Consider the following 15,607-nt stretch of genomic DNA (forward strand, 5'->3'; position numbering starts at 1 on the left):
AGTCTATGTTCTTTCTGTTGTTTTGATTGGGTTCTTCCTACTATCCTATCCTCAAGTTCATGGATTCTTTCCTCTGTATCCATTTGCAGTAGAACCCCATCCAGTGAGGTTTTTATTTTGCTTATTTTACTCTAAGGTCTAAAATATCATTTTAGTTCTTTGTATCTTCTCTTGTTTTGCCTAGTTGACGATGATGACGATGACGAAGATTTGTGGTACTAGTGATCAAACCCACAGCTTCCTCCATGCCAGGCCAAGAATTGAGCTACATCCTCAGTCTTTTCTATTTTATTTTGGGATAGGGTCTCACTAAGTTGCTGTGGCTGGCTTCAAACTTCTGATCCTCCTGCCCCAGCCTACAGAGTAGCTGGGATTATAGGCCTGCACTACCACACCTGGCTTGGTGGTTTTGTTGTGTTTGTGTTCTTATGATCCTGGGGATGGAACTCAGGCCCTGTTTTATTCTGTTCTGAGACTCTGGAGCTTATTTTAATGTTCTCTTTTTGCTAGTGGTCTCTGAGAACAATGCTTTCAGGTCAGAGAGAGAGTCAGTTTCCTTAGGTGACATCCCAGGTCAGAGCTGTGAAGTAGGGGGAAAGGTACCTTGTTCCTGCTGGGGAAGAGTGGTGCTGCTCAGAGGACCTACTCTGTCCCTACTGACAGCAGTGTGGCAGAGGGGAGGGGAATGCCTTACCATTGCTCCCCAAGTGGGTTCCATTGAGCCTTGGGGCAGCATGCTACTGCTGAGCAGCTGTGGAAGCCTACTCTTCCCCAGCCCTCCTCTGACACTCCAGCAAGGGGAGCAGAGCAACCTGTAGGCTCCCCATTCAGCCTTGGCTGGCTGAGTGTAGGCAGTAGGGCCATTTTCTTCTATGGCTCTGTTGGAGTAGAATGGTTAATGTCTAAAATTTCCTCCCTTCCTCCATTCCTTCTTTTCCTCCCTCCCTCCCTCTCTCTCTCTTTCTCTCCCCTCCCTGCTTCCTTCCTTCCTAGTCCTTTTCTGGTCCTTTGGCTAGAAAGAGCAGGCTTTCCTTTCTCCCCTTGTACTCATTACTTTCTGGGTTTTTGCCTTCTGTAGTGCACTCTGAGGAGAAAATAAAATCTGGTAACCTTGCCTGGTCATCTCACAAGTCCCAGGATCCCTAACCATTCCATCTTCTCTCCTCGTTTCAGAGAGTGTTTGTATTATAAATAATGTTGAAGGTGTTTTCATAATATACTCCAGAGGAAATAGTGATTGCCCCCAAAACAAAAGTCCTGGGGGGTTTTTACAGCATTTATTCTGCATCATCCAGCAAACAGCAGCTGGCCATTTGGAAACAACGTTCTGCTAAACTGATAGTGAGCTCCCGCTTCTCCTTCCATACACACAGCCTAGTGGCCCTGACTGTGCTGTGATCAATGACTCTAAGTGCACTTTGGGAAATTGGGAGTCACTCTTACCTGGTCTGAACAGGCATTCTCCAGCTGCCACTGTTTACCAAGTCCCAGTCCCACCACTCAAATTTCTCCATCCACCACAGGCCCAAATGGGCTGTTCCTGCTTTGGTGAGAGAGAAGTCCAATCCTGGATCTGGGGCCAGCTGAGAAGCAAAATTCTCCTTGGCTACATGCAAGGGTCCCAGAGTGATTGTTGAGGAGCCCAGGGTCAGGGGATCTAGTCTTTCTGGCTCCAAGTTCTCACTTCTGAGAGTCTAAGCTAAAAAGTTGGAGGAAACTATTTGACTTAAAAAATGTATTTGGGGGACACTTTTTGCAAGATTTTAAATTTATGAATGAAAAAACAATTGCCATAGTGAGATATTCAGATGTCTCAGAAGATATTTTCAAACTTTCCCTCCATTTCACCACCAGGTAAGAAAAGATTGTTTTCTATTTCTTTCATTCCTAATTAATGATTTTAGTCTAACTACTTTAGGGAAAGTCAGCAAGAGAGATATTTGTTTAAATGGACTCTGTGATTTTCAATTTAAAACATTTCTTTTTTCTTTCCTTTTCTTTCTTTGTATTGGGGATTAATCCAGAGGCACTTTACCACTAAGTCACATCCTCAGGCTTTTTAATTGTTTTTAATTTGAGACAAAGTCTCACTAAATTGCTTAGAGCCTTGCTAACTTGCTGAGGTTGACCTCCAACTTACGATCCTCCTGCCTCAGCCTCCAGAGTTACTGAGATTTCGGGCATGTGCCACCACCCCTGGATGAAACAGTTTTTTTTTTATGATTAAAACCATACAAAAATAAAGATGAAATGATCTCTGATTTAGCAACTAATAATATATGGTCACATTTACTTTATCCTTTTAAATTTTTCTCTCCTAATTTGCTAGGTACTTCAAATCCTCAAGTCACAGGGTCATTTTAGACCAATATACTTTGACAGGCCAATTGGTCTCTGACTATGCTATCATCGTGTTTAGCAAAATCTGTCATACTTTTGCATCCCTTAATACCCAATTTTTTCCATTTAACTCAAGAATATATTTTTTATTGTTGTAGCAAAATATGCATAAATTTACCACCTTAACCATTTTAAAATGTACAATTCATTAGTGTTAAGCATATTCACATTTTTTTGACAGTCTCCAGAAGTCTTTTCATCCTGTAAATCTCAAACTATATTGATGGAACAATAACTCCTCATTCCTCCTTCCCCCAGCCCCTGCCAATCACCACTCAACTTTCTGTCTCTATGAGTTTTCCCTCTGCAAGCAGAGCCAGGACTGTCTCCTGGGAAGCACTGGTCAGATCCTGGGGGCAATGTCAGGGTCACACTGTGGCTCTGCTGCTCAGGGGATGCTGGAAAGCAAAGTCATACCTCAGGGCTACTCTGCATACCCAGAGACCACCCAGTTGTCCCTGAGGGCATAGGGGCAAGGCTGGGGAGCTCTCCAGAAGCTAGGTGGCCCAGGAGTCAGTCTGAGGTAACACATGGACCACTGCAGGGAAAGCTGCAGTCACTGATAATGTCTGAGCATGCTGAAATGTCACTAGTTTGTTTCTGGATTAGGATTATAGATGTTTTTTAAAAACATACTTTTCAATTTTTCTGGAACAAATAGGGAAAAAACAATGTACTTTCCTTAAATAGATCAATAACTTTTTTTTTTTTTAAAGAGAGAGTGAGAGAGGGGAGAGAGAGAGAGAGAATTTTTAACATTTATTGTTTAGTTCTCGGCGGACACAACATCTTTGTTGGTATGTGGTGCTGAGGATCGAACCCTGGCCGCAGGCACACCAGGCGAGCGCGCTACCACTTGAGCCACATCCCCAGCCCGATCAATAGCTTTTTAACAACAGATAATCCTAAAGAAGATGTCAGGACACAGGTGATCTCCACATATCAGAAGATGTGTGGCTGGAACCAGGTCCTCAGATCCTAGAATAGCAGCCCCTGCCTACTGGCAGGGCCAGGACCCAGTACCTGGGACCACCCAACCTGGTGATGGGCAGCAGGCTCCTGAGCAGCTGGAGTTGAGGCTGGTACTCCTGGTTCTGCCCTGTTGAGGCCTGAGCCCACAAGGAGGGGCCCAGCTGTCTGGAAGACCCTGCCAAACCCTTTGGAACCCACTCAATGAACCAGCTCCTTTCACCTCCAGAGTAGGGATTCACAGGGTGCCCTGGTCCTTTGGTATCTTAGAGCAAAAGTAGTACAACTCTCCCGGGTCTCAGGTAAACACATGGATCTCTCATTGGCAGTAGGGGAGCACCTGATCTTGCTCTTTAGAGTTTAAGACATAGTCCAGACTGGAGGAGCCCTGGTTTGCTCACTAGTTCATCAGGAATTTATTGATCACCTAATTAGTGTCAAGCACACTAAGGTTCCAGGGACATAAGATCCTTGGTGTGGACCCTTCCAAAGGAGAGGATAGGCACCAATTGAATCATCCCAAACAGATGTAAAACTGACATGAGTGTGGGATGTCCTCTGTCCAGAGAGCTTGTCATACGTCACCACCTTCATAAAACCCTTTTTCTGTGTTGGCCAGGAATCCCAAACTGCCTTCTTTTCTGGAAAGACTTTGCGGAAAAGCCAGAGTCCTTTGGAATAGGTCTAGTTTTCAGAAATATTCAGGTCTTCAAGCTTGGGTCCTGGGATCCAGAGCATAGCAAAGCAGACTAATAGGATGGGGGAACAGAAATTCACTACCAGCTCTAACCAAAGCAAGAAGCCACAGATAGGGCTCCAGGTGGTCCCACCTTCTGACTGACAGCCGGCAGTCGGCAGGGATTTGGGGGAAGGGGCTCCTGTTGAAGCCCAGTTGATTTCAAGAAATGTGCAGGGTGTTGGAGACACGCCTCCGTTTGGGTTGCAAAATATCTGCCAAAGGTGGAAATATTTCCAGAGCATTTATGGGCGGAGCTTCACAATTGTCCGCATCCTGATTGGCCCTGAGGTAGTAGGCGGGACTTTGAGAGAAAGACGTTCCCCGTGGTGCCTGTGGGCGCGGCTTTGGAGGGCCAGTGGGAGGCGAGCTTGTCCTCAGAAAACCCTCTTTCTGGTTGGCTGAAGCAGGTTGGGCGGAACTTGGGAGGACCTATCAAATCCGTCAGGCAGGCTGTCGGCCGTATACAGGCTGTTAAAGGCTGAGGGGCGGGTCCGCGCCTGCGCGGGAGGCAGTTTTTATTTCCTACTGTCTGTGGGTGAGGCCGAAGACTAGTCGCACTGTCTCAGCGGCGTAATGTTGAGGCTGCAGGTTGTTCTGGGCCACCTCAATGGCCGACCTAAGTCGCACCCGGCGCTGCAGGCTGCGCCGTGCTTCAGTAGCTTCCCGCAAGCCTCGGCTGCGGACGTGGTGGTGGTGCACGGACGGCGCACTGCCATTGGCAAAGCGGGCCGCGGCGGCTTTAAGGTGAGGCCCCTCGGGGAACGGTGCCTGGGGTGAGACGGTGGGGGCTAGGGTCCGTTCATAAACTCAGTAGCCTCTGGGCTGCGATCACACGTGCTGCAGTGCGTTCTCTGGTCGCGGAGGGTATCACAAACCAGGTTCACCGCAGCTGTGCATCCCGCTGCAGGACACCACCCCAGATGAGCTTCTGTCGGCCGTCTTGACTGCAGTTCTCCAGGACGTAAAGCTCAGGCCTGAGCAGTTGGGGGACATCTCCGTGGGTGAGTGCACCACCCAGGCCCGGCACAGGGTGCTTCCCGGTCTTCTGCTCCTTCCAAAATTCTGCTTCCACGCCTCTGGTCCCGCCTCCAGTCCCCGCTTCCAGTTCCCGAGTTGTCACTGAAGGGAACTGTGGAGTCCACTGACTTCAATGTGATCTCCTCCTGTGAGCCAATACACCCCCAATCGCAGACATTTTGCTGCTCCTCATGTATTTTGACGAATAAGTATAAGGAAAATAGGTGTCCCAAGTGCAGAAATTCTAGCACCTAAGGGTTCCAGAGCACTCCGGAGACCTAAAGCCAAGGTTCTCCGTGCCCTGGATCGTATCTGTTCCAGAGCAGAGATGAGAGAATGCCAACACTCATCAAGTTCAGTACCTTGTTTGCAGATGGAGACACTGGGGATGGGGGGTTGGTGGAAGATTTGCAACACAGGATTGAACATAGAGCCTTGAGCTGTGATTTAACACTGTTTTCCACCCTACACCTCTTCCCTTGAACTATAGCAACATAGTATATAACACCATTTCATCCAATGAGTTCTTCACTTAAGCCACTCCTCTTTACAGTGACAGCAGTTCTTGGAGCAGGATGACTTGGGGAAAGGGTGCATATTCAGAATATTTCACTTGCCTGACTGCCAGTGCTGTTGGCCTTCAACCTTTGCACTGTGTTCCTCTTTCCCTCATGTCTTTCATGTTACGTGGAAAAGAAGGATAACAGCCCAGCCTTTGCTGATTTTGGAAGAGGAAGGTGCATGAGCATGTGAGCTTGGGACCCTCCAACATTGGGGCTCATATATGAACTGGACAAACTGTTGTTTGTCTGGCTCCCCTTACTCCATATGTTGAAATTCCAGAGCCTCAAGTGAGCCAGTTAATGATTGATATTCCTGAAGAAAGATATGGAATGTCTCCTTTCAGGTTCACAGCAGCACCTTAATTCCCAGGACACCATCTAGCATTGAATAAAGTTTTTCTTTTTTCCTCTCCCACAGGAAATGTGCTTCAGCCTGGAGCTGGGGCCATCATGGCCCGGATTGCCCAATTTCTGAGGTAAGTTATTTTACTTCTACCTCTGGCGTGGCCATGTGATTCTTTTTTTTTTTTTTTTTTTTTGAATTTTTAATGTTTTATTGTTTAGTTCTCGGCGGACACAACATCTTTGTTGGTATGTGGTGCTGAGGATCGAACCCGGGCCGCACGCATGTCAGGCGAGCGCGCTACCGCTTGAGCCACATCCCCAGCCCCCATGTGATTCTTGAGTGAGATCTGGCCCCTGAAAATTCACCTCATTGTAGTGGAGATCAGGATGGACATCAGATGTCAAAAGATGTCGGTCGAGGCAACCACAGTGCTTGGGATCCTGCTCTTCGGACCCAACCTTTCCCCTGCTTTAGGAGTGGGAAAGGGTGTGTTATCCAGACCAGAGCCAAAACATGCAGGTCTGTGGGGCTGGGGCAAAGGTTTTCTGTGGCCTGGTTTTTATTCAAAAACAACATCTTGCTTACTTTTGGAAGTGTGTACTCCTCTGTCAGGTAAATGTCCCATGAAAACCTTGAACTGTGACTTAGCTTCCTTTGCTAAGTTGAGTAAGCTAGAAATTCCAGGCCCATCCCATTAGCAGAAGCCTGAAGATGGGGAGGATTCTGGGGTAGGGGAATCCTTGGCGGAGCTCTGATCATCTGGCCCTTCACTATTTGCTCTCCTAGATGGGCCCACATGTAGCCTCAGATCCAATTGTCTTTGTCCTTTGAGCTACATGGAATCGAAATAATAGGTACATTAGCCAGTGAGAGAGCAGCAAAGGAAACCCAACCTCTAGGAACTGACAGAAGCTCAGACTGCTGAACCTGCAGTTCAGGGGTCTACCACTCCCTGTCTCCAGGACAGCCCCTAGCCTCATCTCCCAGCTGGTCACTCATGTGACTTTTCTCCTTTCAATTTAACTGTGTGCCTCCTCCTGTCCTCATGGAGTGCTACCCTTACCTGCTCTCTCTGCCCTAGCTAAATCCTGCCCCAAACACAGTCTCACCACTTGCACATGGCTTCCCCAAGCTCTCAGGCTTACAGTAAGAAATCTTCCTCTCCAGTAGGTAGCCTGTGCTTCCCTGCAGTGTAGAGTGTGCAGTGTGCCTGTGGCACTGACCCTGCTATTAATCTCCACTAGGATACACTCTCTGTGTGTTGGTTGGGCCTTCTCTAAGGCACAGTACTGTAGCTCCTCAGCATGAAGCTGGTGGAGCACTGTGCTCAGGAGGAATTTTGGGAAAACTTGATGGAATTGGTGCAACTGGTATTATGGGATTAAGGTGGCTGGCCTAGATTGCACAGGCCTAGGGAGCTATCCTCCCTTTGCAGAGTCTGGCCTGGGCACTAGCTTAGGGCTTCCCAAGCCTGGCTGCACCCCAGCACCATCAAAGGCATTCACTTCATAAGGTTCTAGATATGTATGAGGAGGGCCTGGAACTGTCCGCAGTTTCTGCTGGCCTAGGCAGGTTCCACTGGGAAGACCAGTACTCTTAAGTCCCAAGCTGAGCCCAGTGTGAGAGAATGAGAGCCCTAGAGCAAGGACTATTAGAACAGTGGTTCCCTGCAGAGCTCTTCATCCAGGTGAGAAGTAGCTCATGGGGAGAGAATGGAATGTGAAGGACCAACCTCATGGTTATGAGTAAGGCTAGGGAGGGTGGGGATGGGTGCTGGCATATATTTGAGACTTGACTTTTACTCTGGTGGCCTGCCCCAGCAACAAGCCCACTGCTCTGTTCTCTGAGGGAAGCAGAGAGGTCTAGTTGTCTTTGTTCAGTCACCAGAAGGAGAAAAAGAAGGACCTCTATGGCCCAATCAGGCTTCCCCATCTCAGCTTGAAGAGAATTATAAGATGGAAGAACATGTGCTTGTAGGGTACTGGGGAGTGTGCACCTCTAGAGATGAGGTCTGCCCATCCCTGTCCCATGGATCTGGTCTGGTATGGGCACTGGACTACCAGGTTGTTCCAGATCTTTGCACCCTTTGATGGGAGCAGTCACATGGCCCAGGAGCACAGGCCTGCTGTCCATGGGAGCCTAGCAGGGCAGGGGGATTGACTGATTGTGCCTCTCACCTTCTGTTTAGTGGCATCCCAGAGACTGTGCCTCTGTCCACGGTCAACAGACAGTGCTCATCAGGGCTGCAGGCAGTAGCCAACATAGCTGGTAAGTTGGGACTGGGTTGTGCTCTTGGCCAAGGCCTGGACTTATTCCTGCCCCTGAGGGTTAGTGTCAGTGATGTTGCTGTCTCTTGAGCCAGCAATAAGCATCTGAGAGGACTCTGAGCACAAAAAGAGTGCAGGAGCTCCCCTTGCCACTGCCCCACACCTCCAGGACATCCCTGGGTATTTGTCTCTGGGGCTGGGCTGTGTGGCACCTAGAGGGAGAACAGATGGGACAGGGGCTCTGCTGCTCCCCGGACAGACAGACCTTGGTCAAGGATGGTTATGAAATGCTTTTGTTGCAGGTGGCATCAGAAATGGGTCTTATGACATTGGCATGGCCTGTGGGTAAGAATTTCTTTCTGCCAGAGCTCCTTAACCAATGGTGACAATCAAACTAATTTCCCCCTGCTCAGTTCTTTGAGGCCATGATTTGAGAATCATTCCCTGGTTCCTTTAGGCACCTGGCTTGGTGTGGGTCCCTCTAGATGCAGCCTAGGAGTGGCCCCTAATTCTGGTTGCTCAGAAAAAGCTCACATGTGAATACTAGCAGGGGAGGAAAGGTGGCCTCTAAGCTTTCTCTCTTGGAAATCTGTCAGGCTGGAAAATGTGGATAGCATAATGGGAAAATATAGCCACTGGACTTTCTTCTCCAGCTCTTACTGATTTTTTATTATACTGAGAGAGAAATGGAAGTTCTAGTTCTCTAAACCAGGGCAGTCTTTCCTCTATGACTATTTGTTCATTTTCTCAGGTGTCCGTCCTCTGTATTACCTAGGTATCCAGGTGGAAACCACTGGCTCCCTACTGGCCTCTGAGGAACATAATCTGATATCTAATGTCTCCATTAGACATTAATCACTGTCTCCAACACCCAAACTATGATTCCATCTTTTCTTGCAGGAAATGTAGCTCCAGATTTTTTTTTTTTTTTCTTTTCAGTGCCTTCAGTTTGGGGCCAGGGGATGGGAATTTCTGATGCTTTTTAAGATAGGCTGAGGGAGCCCTTGGCAGGCTCAGGAGGTGATCAACCTGGGTTGTGACATGCTTCTGCTTCTTTCTGTGTTTATTGACAGGAAGCATTTCTGGCCTCTATCCAGGTTCATGCTAAGCTGTACTGGGTTGTCCTAACCTATGTCCCAGTTGGAATAGAGCCAACACCACAATCAGGGACTTTAGCAGGGCAAGAGCTACAGCCCAGCCTGCCCTTTGATGTTTCTGGTGTACCTTTCTTACTAAGGTAGAACAGGGGCTAGGGAAGGGGTAACTTGAGGAGAAGTAGTGTGGTCTTCATGAGTTCCTAAGGGAGCTTCTATTCCCAATCAGGGTATGTATGGACTGAGGTACTAGGAGACTGATGATTTGAGCCTTGGCATCAGGCTTGGGAGTGAACTCCAGAGCCAGAATGCCTAACGTGGGATCCAGGTTGGGTGACAATGCACTCAGGACCTCAGTGTTATCATCTATAAAAGGGGATACCTACCTCAGGTCTGTCAAGGATTTTAAGAGGATTAAATGGAACAATGAATATCCCTAACACCATGGCGATGTGTACCTGTAGTTAATGCTGTAGAGCTTTCATGCCTGAAAAAGATTGGAAACTAGTGTTGTGAGCACCCCAGCACTCTGTCAAGGTCATTTACTGTGAGTCTTGAAGCCTTCTGCTTCCCTCCTCACAGTACTTTTAGAAGCCACCTAGCTCTCCTCTCATACCTCCTGTCATGCAAGTCAGGTTGCTCTTAGATGTGATCTTTGCCCTGACTAAAGATATTTATCTAAATTGTGGCCCCTGAGGGCAGGGCCTGCATTTACTGCATAAGTTTTCTGGACTTTCATGTTTATTTCAAAGCTTTCTGTGGGAACTACCAATTGGCTAGTTCAGCAGATGTATAGGGAAGCATGTCCTTTCCCCTTGGAGAGTGGACTCTGCAGTGCTCTGTCCTGGGGTGCAGGTAGAGACAGGGCTCAGCAGCCCCCTAGCCCCAACTGAACCTCACTTGTCTGTGCCTCCCAGACAAGGCACTGCACTTCCCGAGGACTCCCGGGCTATTTCCCAACACTTGCCACATGTCCTGTATCCTTGGGTGTGTTCCTATTAGGGCTCAGCTCCCTCCTCCTTCTCCTCAGGGTGGAGTCCATGTCCCTGGCTGACAGAGGGAACCCTGGAAATATCACTTCACGCTTGCTGGAGAATGAGAAGGCCAGAGACTGCTTGATCCCCATGGGGTGAGTGCCCATCCATAGCTCTGTGTACCTGTGCCCCTTCAGCTCTGTCTCTTCAGGAGCAGCCACTGGCCACACGAGTGGGACATATGTTAGCAGTAGACTCTGGGAATCTTATCCAGTTCCTGCAGAGTATCTTTCACCCCTGCCTGAAGTCCTGTTTGAGCATGTATATATGAAGGCTGAGGGATTTTCTCATCTGTGACTGGTGATGCCAAGGCTTGGCCTGCTTCCTGAGTGTGGCATCTACTTTTTAGGGACTCTGAGCATGACACTTGATGCTGTTTTTGCTTCCTGTTCCTGAGGTCCCCAAATCTTCTCTGAACCCAAGTTTCCAAAAATAGTCCACCTTGTCATGACCCCTCTGAGGTGTTTAGTCACAAGTTGCCAGATATCAGTATCTTTCCATACCATGGGAGCCTAGTGTTGCAAGTGGGGAGCTTTTTATCCCTAACCATGCCGATGAGGGACCTTGGGGCCTGTCAGATGCAACCTATGAAGTATGCTGCATAAGGCCAGTAGCTTGGTCAGCAGCCAGTGTCACCAAGGTCTGTCCATCTCCAGGGTCTGTGGACAGGGAGGCCTGACTCCCACACATGTTGAGGCTGGAGAGGGCTATGTCTTAGCCTAGTCCACATACCACTTCTCCAAAGATAGTGTGAAGAACAGAAGCTCAGACTGCAAAGCCTAGCCATGGATCTGGACTCCTAGGACAAGGACAGGCCCAGCCATGGTGATCAGAAAGCCAAGGTTTGGCCTTTCCAGAGGTGATGTGGGCATCCTAATCACCCCACATGAAAGCACTGTCTTTGAGGCATAGAGGAAGCTGGCAAAGTGTGGCAGTTAGTATCTCCAATATACCTTCCTTCCCCTCTCCTCTGTGCTGAGGCAGCTCACCCAGAGAACACACTCTCTTCTGCTCTGCTGCCAATGCAGGCTGCCCTCCATCTTTTGTGAGGGGGTGTCTTTGGTGTATGAACTCTGAGCATCTGGCCAGCATTGGTGACTCCCTGTCTGCCCCATTCCAATGCTGGAGGTGGAATGCCACTGCCGGATTCCCCAGTACTGACTCTGTGGCATGAATGGCCCTGGTCCCCATGTTGCCAGCCTTATGCCCAGCTGGGTACTACTTTTGTCCTAGGATAACCTCAGAGAACGTGGCTGAGAAGTTTGGCATTTCACGAGAGAAGCAGGATACCTTTGCGCTCGCCTCCCAGCAAAAGTGAGTGCTGCTTGGAGTGGAACCTTGAAAGGACTGGAGAGTGAGATTGTGAGGCCATCCTGGGTGGTCTGAGGTCTGAGGTGAATGTGTCCCAAGAGTACAGCTATGTACTAGGGATTTACAATCCTCCTGCCTCCCAGCTGGGGATTGGAAAGGGGGCAGTGCCATTCTGAGCTGGTGGCTCTTCCCTATTCTCCTGCTGACTGTCCATGCAGAGTACCTTCTCCCTACTTAGGCCTCAATTCCTCCTTGGTTCTTTGGAGCATAATGAGGAGGAGGATTCGTCTTTACCTGCTGCTCAGAACTGAACATGGTAGCCATAGGCTCCTCAGGAACCTAGAGTGTGGGGTCAACTATGCTGTGGACCTGCTGTGTTAGCTTCTGGAGCAGGCCTGGGTCTGGGGAAGCATCCTGAGACCAGGGCTAGGGCCGATGTCACAGAAATACAGGGGCTCAGGCCTCTGGGGCAACAGCCAACAGGTTTGGACAATCCTGGCCAGACTAAGGAAGGATAGCAAAGACAGGGAGTGGGCTTCTCCAAGGCAGGGACTGTTAGCCTCTTGGGTCAAGTTGCCTTGTGGGTTTTGCTAGAAGCTCTGGTTCCTACCATTGAAATGCCCCTAGGTGTCGTAGTTTACATACGCTGTAAGGGTAACCCTAAAATACCTCAGGGTTCAATTCTGTTTGAATTGGAAAAGACATCATAGAGATTAGGATGTGTCATTTTAGATTTGGGGAATCTCAGGAAGGGGTGAAATTCAGATGTTGGGTAACCCCAGAAAGCTAGCAGAAGCCATCACAAATGTTCCTGGGACTCCAGCCTCAGACTAGCAGAGGCAACTGACAGGCAAAGGGCTCTAAAAAGCAAACACCACCTGCAAGCTCCCTTCTCCCCACTGAGTTTAGAATCAGCCATGATGTGGACACCTGGGGTTGATAGCAAAGGAGGCTCTGGATATCCCCAGCAAGGCTCCCTCTCCACAGGGCAGGTTTCCTCAGGACCTCCAGCTGATCTCTCCGATGTCCCCTAGGACCAGACATGTCTCTGAATTTAGCAGGCTGAGGTTGCATGTCTGCCACAATGGGCTAGAGTGGGGACAGGAGGAAGGGAGCTCCAGGGGAGACTGAGCCTGGCTGTCTGCTGCTGGCAGGGCAGCAAGAGCCCAGAGCAAGGGCTGTTTCCGCGCTGAGATTGTGCCTGTGACCACCACCATCCACGATGACAAGGGCACCAAGAGGAGCATCACTGTGTCCCAGGATGAGGGAATCCGCCCCAACACCACCATGGAGGGCCTGGCCAAACTGAAGCCTGCTTTCAAGGATGGCGGCTCTACCACAGCTGGTGAGTACGGGCCAGGGTGCTGGAGTAGGGCTGCCACCAGGGACTGTCACCAGGCTGGCTTTTCTGCTCTGGAGTCTGGGGCAGACCAGGTCCCTTGGCAACCCCTGGTGGCAGCCTGGGTTGATAGCTAAGAAGACTCTGAATGGCCCCAGGCATCCTTCCCTCCCTAGGGCAGCATTTCCTCAGGACCTCCAGCCAGTCTCTCAAATGTCCCGTGGGACCAGACATGTCCCCAGAGTTAGTAGGCTAAAGTTGCATGTCTGCCACAGTGGGCTGGTTCTCCTCTGCTCTGCCCTGATCCCTCCTCACCCCAATTCTTTCTCCCTAGGAAACTCTAGCCAGGTGAGCGATGGAGCAGCTGCCATCCTCTTGGCCCGGAGGTCCAAGGCAGAAGAGTTGGGCCTCCCCATCCTCGGGGTCCTGAGGTCCTATGCAGTGGTTGGAGTCCCACCTGATGTCATGGGCATTGGACCTGCATATGCCATCCCTGTAGCCTTGGAGAAAGCAGGTCAGGTGGCTCCTTCAGACTCTAGACCTGGGTCCCCTCATGCCCTGCTGCTGGGGCTGGGGGTGAATACTGGGGGTAGAACTGCAGGTGCTGCAGAGTAAAGATGGGGCGGGCTGGCACTCCGTACCCAAGGCCTTTGTGACCCATAGCTGAGACCCAGTCACCTGTCTGATGTAACCTCACACTAGGCAATTGTGGGCCTATGAAAAGGTGGGGTCTGGGAAGACCTGGAAGCCTGCCCATGGGCCTCTGTCAGCTCAGGTCTGAACCTCACCTGCAGGACTGACAGTGAATGACGTGGACATCTTTGAGATCAATGAGGCCTTTGCAAGCCAGGTGAGTCTTAGTCTCCCCATTGCCTGAGCCCTGGGCACCCAGTGGGAGCCAGTGGACAAGCCATGCAGGGGAGGGGGCCAGCGTGTCCAGGCGCTGCTCTGGCTCCTTCCAGGCTGTCTACTGTGTGGAGAAGCTAGGAATCCCCCCTGAGAAGGTGAACCCTCTGGGAGGAGCGGTGGCCCTGGGCCACCCCCTGGGCTGCACTGGAGCACGACAGGTCATCACACTGCTGAATGAGCTGAAGCGCCGTGGGAAGAGGTGAGGCTGTTCCCCTTGGGGTGATGTGGGGTGTCATGGGGGATGCTGAGCTGGGGCATCGAAAGGTGGAAGCTTGGGGAGGTCAATATGCACAGATGTGCACTTTGAACTGGGCATATAGGGACATGATATCTATTGTCCCTGAGGGTCAGCCTTGAAAGGGATACCTGGCCTTCAGAGTATATCTGCCACTGAGTACTTAAGTGGGCAGTCAGAGGACTAATTTCCCACAGATCTGGTCCTGTTCACGAGGACCTTGGTCAGGGGGTTGGGCCTCTGCCCAGAGTGCCTGTGCCCAGCCAACCTAGTTCCCTCTCCCAGGGCGTATGGAGTGGTGTCCATGTGCGTTGGCACTGGGATGGGAGCTGCTGCTGTCTTCGAATACCCTGGGAACTGAGTCCCTGGCTCAAGGCACTACCCAGAGAGTGACTCTAGGGAAGCAAATCCACGTGGGACATTCATCACTGGTGGTGGGGACAAATCGAGGCACTTCAACTAATTTGGAAACTGTGAACACTGATAACACAGTACAGGAGTGGGTGGGTGTTGGTCCTTACCACCAGGCCCCCTCTAGCTGGGCCAGACAAAGCCAGTGTGCGTCACCAGGCCCCCATGTAAATCCTAGGGAACTGTGGTCTCATGAATGAGGGTAGAATGGACATAATAACAATAAACATTTGTTATCTCATCTTGATGGCTGGATTTTTCCAAGGGTGGGTATTTTCCTTCTGAGTAGTGAGTCTGAACTGCCCTAGTCTCCACAGTGGTATAACTTTTTTTGTGTTAGCTCTGGGGACTTACAATGCAGGTCCTAGGCCAAGACCATTGCCCTGGAGGGGGCTCCTCCATCCCAGGAGCTGTTCAGAACCCCCCAGTCCATATCCCTACATCCCTTCCCTCAGCTGGGTCTGTTCTTATCACCGAACTCTCCACACTCCCAGGGGCAGGATGATGTTCTATATAATTCTGCTCAACCAGTGAATTGTTAGTTCTCACAGAAAGGCTTCTAATGTCCACTGCAGTGTGGGGAGCATATCCTCTAAGCCCTTGCCTGCCCTCAGAGTCCACCAGATGTGGAGTGCAAATGTGTTTAAAGTCAGCACAATGATCACCTCAAAGAGTGACCTGACCTGCACAGAAAAGGACGTGTGAGGGGGCCAATAGGAAAGCACACAGGCCTGTGCAGAGAGAACTATACTCTCCTCAAAATTGACTGTGAGGAGAAGAAGCATATGGCCTACAGAATAACTGGTGGCCTTGGCAGTGCTTCCATGCTTATAATGCTAATTTGAACTATTTTCATGCATTAGAGCACCACATGTGATTTAATTCTCTTAAAAACCTAGATAGCACTTAGGTATGTGTCCCCTCTTATAGAGGAGGATACTGAGGTCCTGAATGGTGGGCAATTTGTCATGGT

General features: G+C 50.0%; 1 protein-coding gene across 2 annotated transcripts; it reads left to right on the forward strand.

The window, feature by feature from the left end:
• Positions 1-4,612: 4,612 nt before the first annotated feature.
• LOC101972042 (3-ketoacyl-CoA thiolase B, peroxisomal) lies at positions 4,613-14,875 on the forward strand. Of its 2 annotated transcripts, XM_005317365.3 has the most exons (12): positions 4,613-4,852; positions 5,016-5,109; positions 6,107-6,164; positions 8,223-8,302; positions 8,604-8,646; positions 10,426-10,524; positions 11,663-11,743; positions 12,895-13,085; positions 13,414-13,593; positions 13,874-13,929; positions 14,042-14,187; positions 14,509-14,875. In XM_005317365.3, the coding sequence occupies exons 1-12, from the start codon at positions 4,682-4,684 to the stop codon at positions 14,582-14,584; spliced, it is 1,275 nt and encodes a 424-aa protein (XP_005317422.1). In that variant the 5' UTR covers positions 4,613-4,681; the 3' UTR covers positions 14,585-14,875. The 2 variants fall into 2 exon arrangements, with proteins under 2 accessions (XP_005317422.1, XP_040145951.1); XM_040290017.2 differs by lacking the exons at positions 4,613-4,852; positions 5,016-5,109; positions 8,604-8,646 and adding an exon at positions 5,852-5,874.
• Positions 14,876-15,607: the final 732 nt, after the last annotated feature.

This window comes from Ictidomys tridecemlineatus, chromosome 2, assembly GCF_052094955.1.
Source record: "Ictidomys tridecemlineatus isolate mIctTri1 chromosome 2, mIctTri1.hap1, whole genome shotgun sequence".
NCBI lineage: Eukaryota > Metazoa > Chordata > Mammalia > Rodentia > Sciuridae > Ictidomys > Ictidomys tridecemlineatus.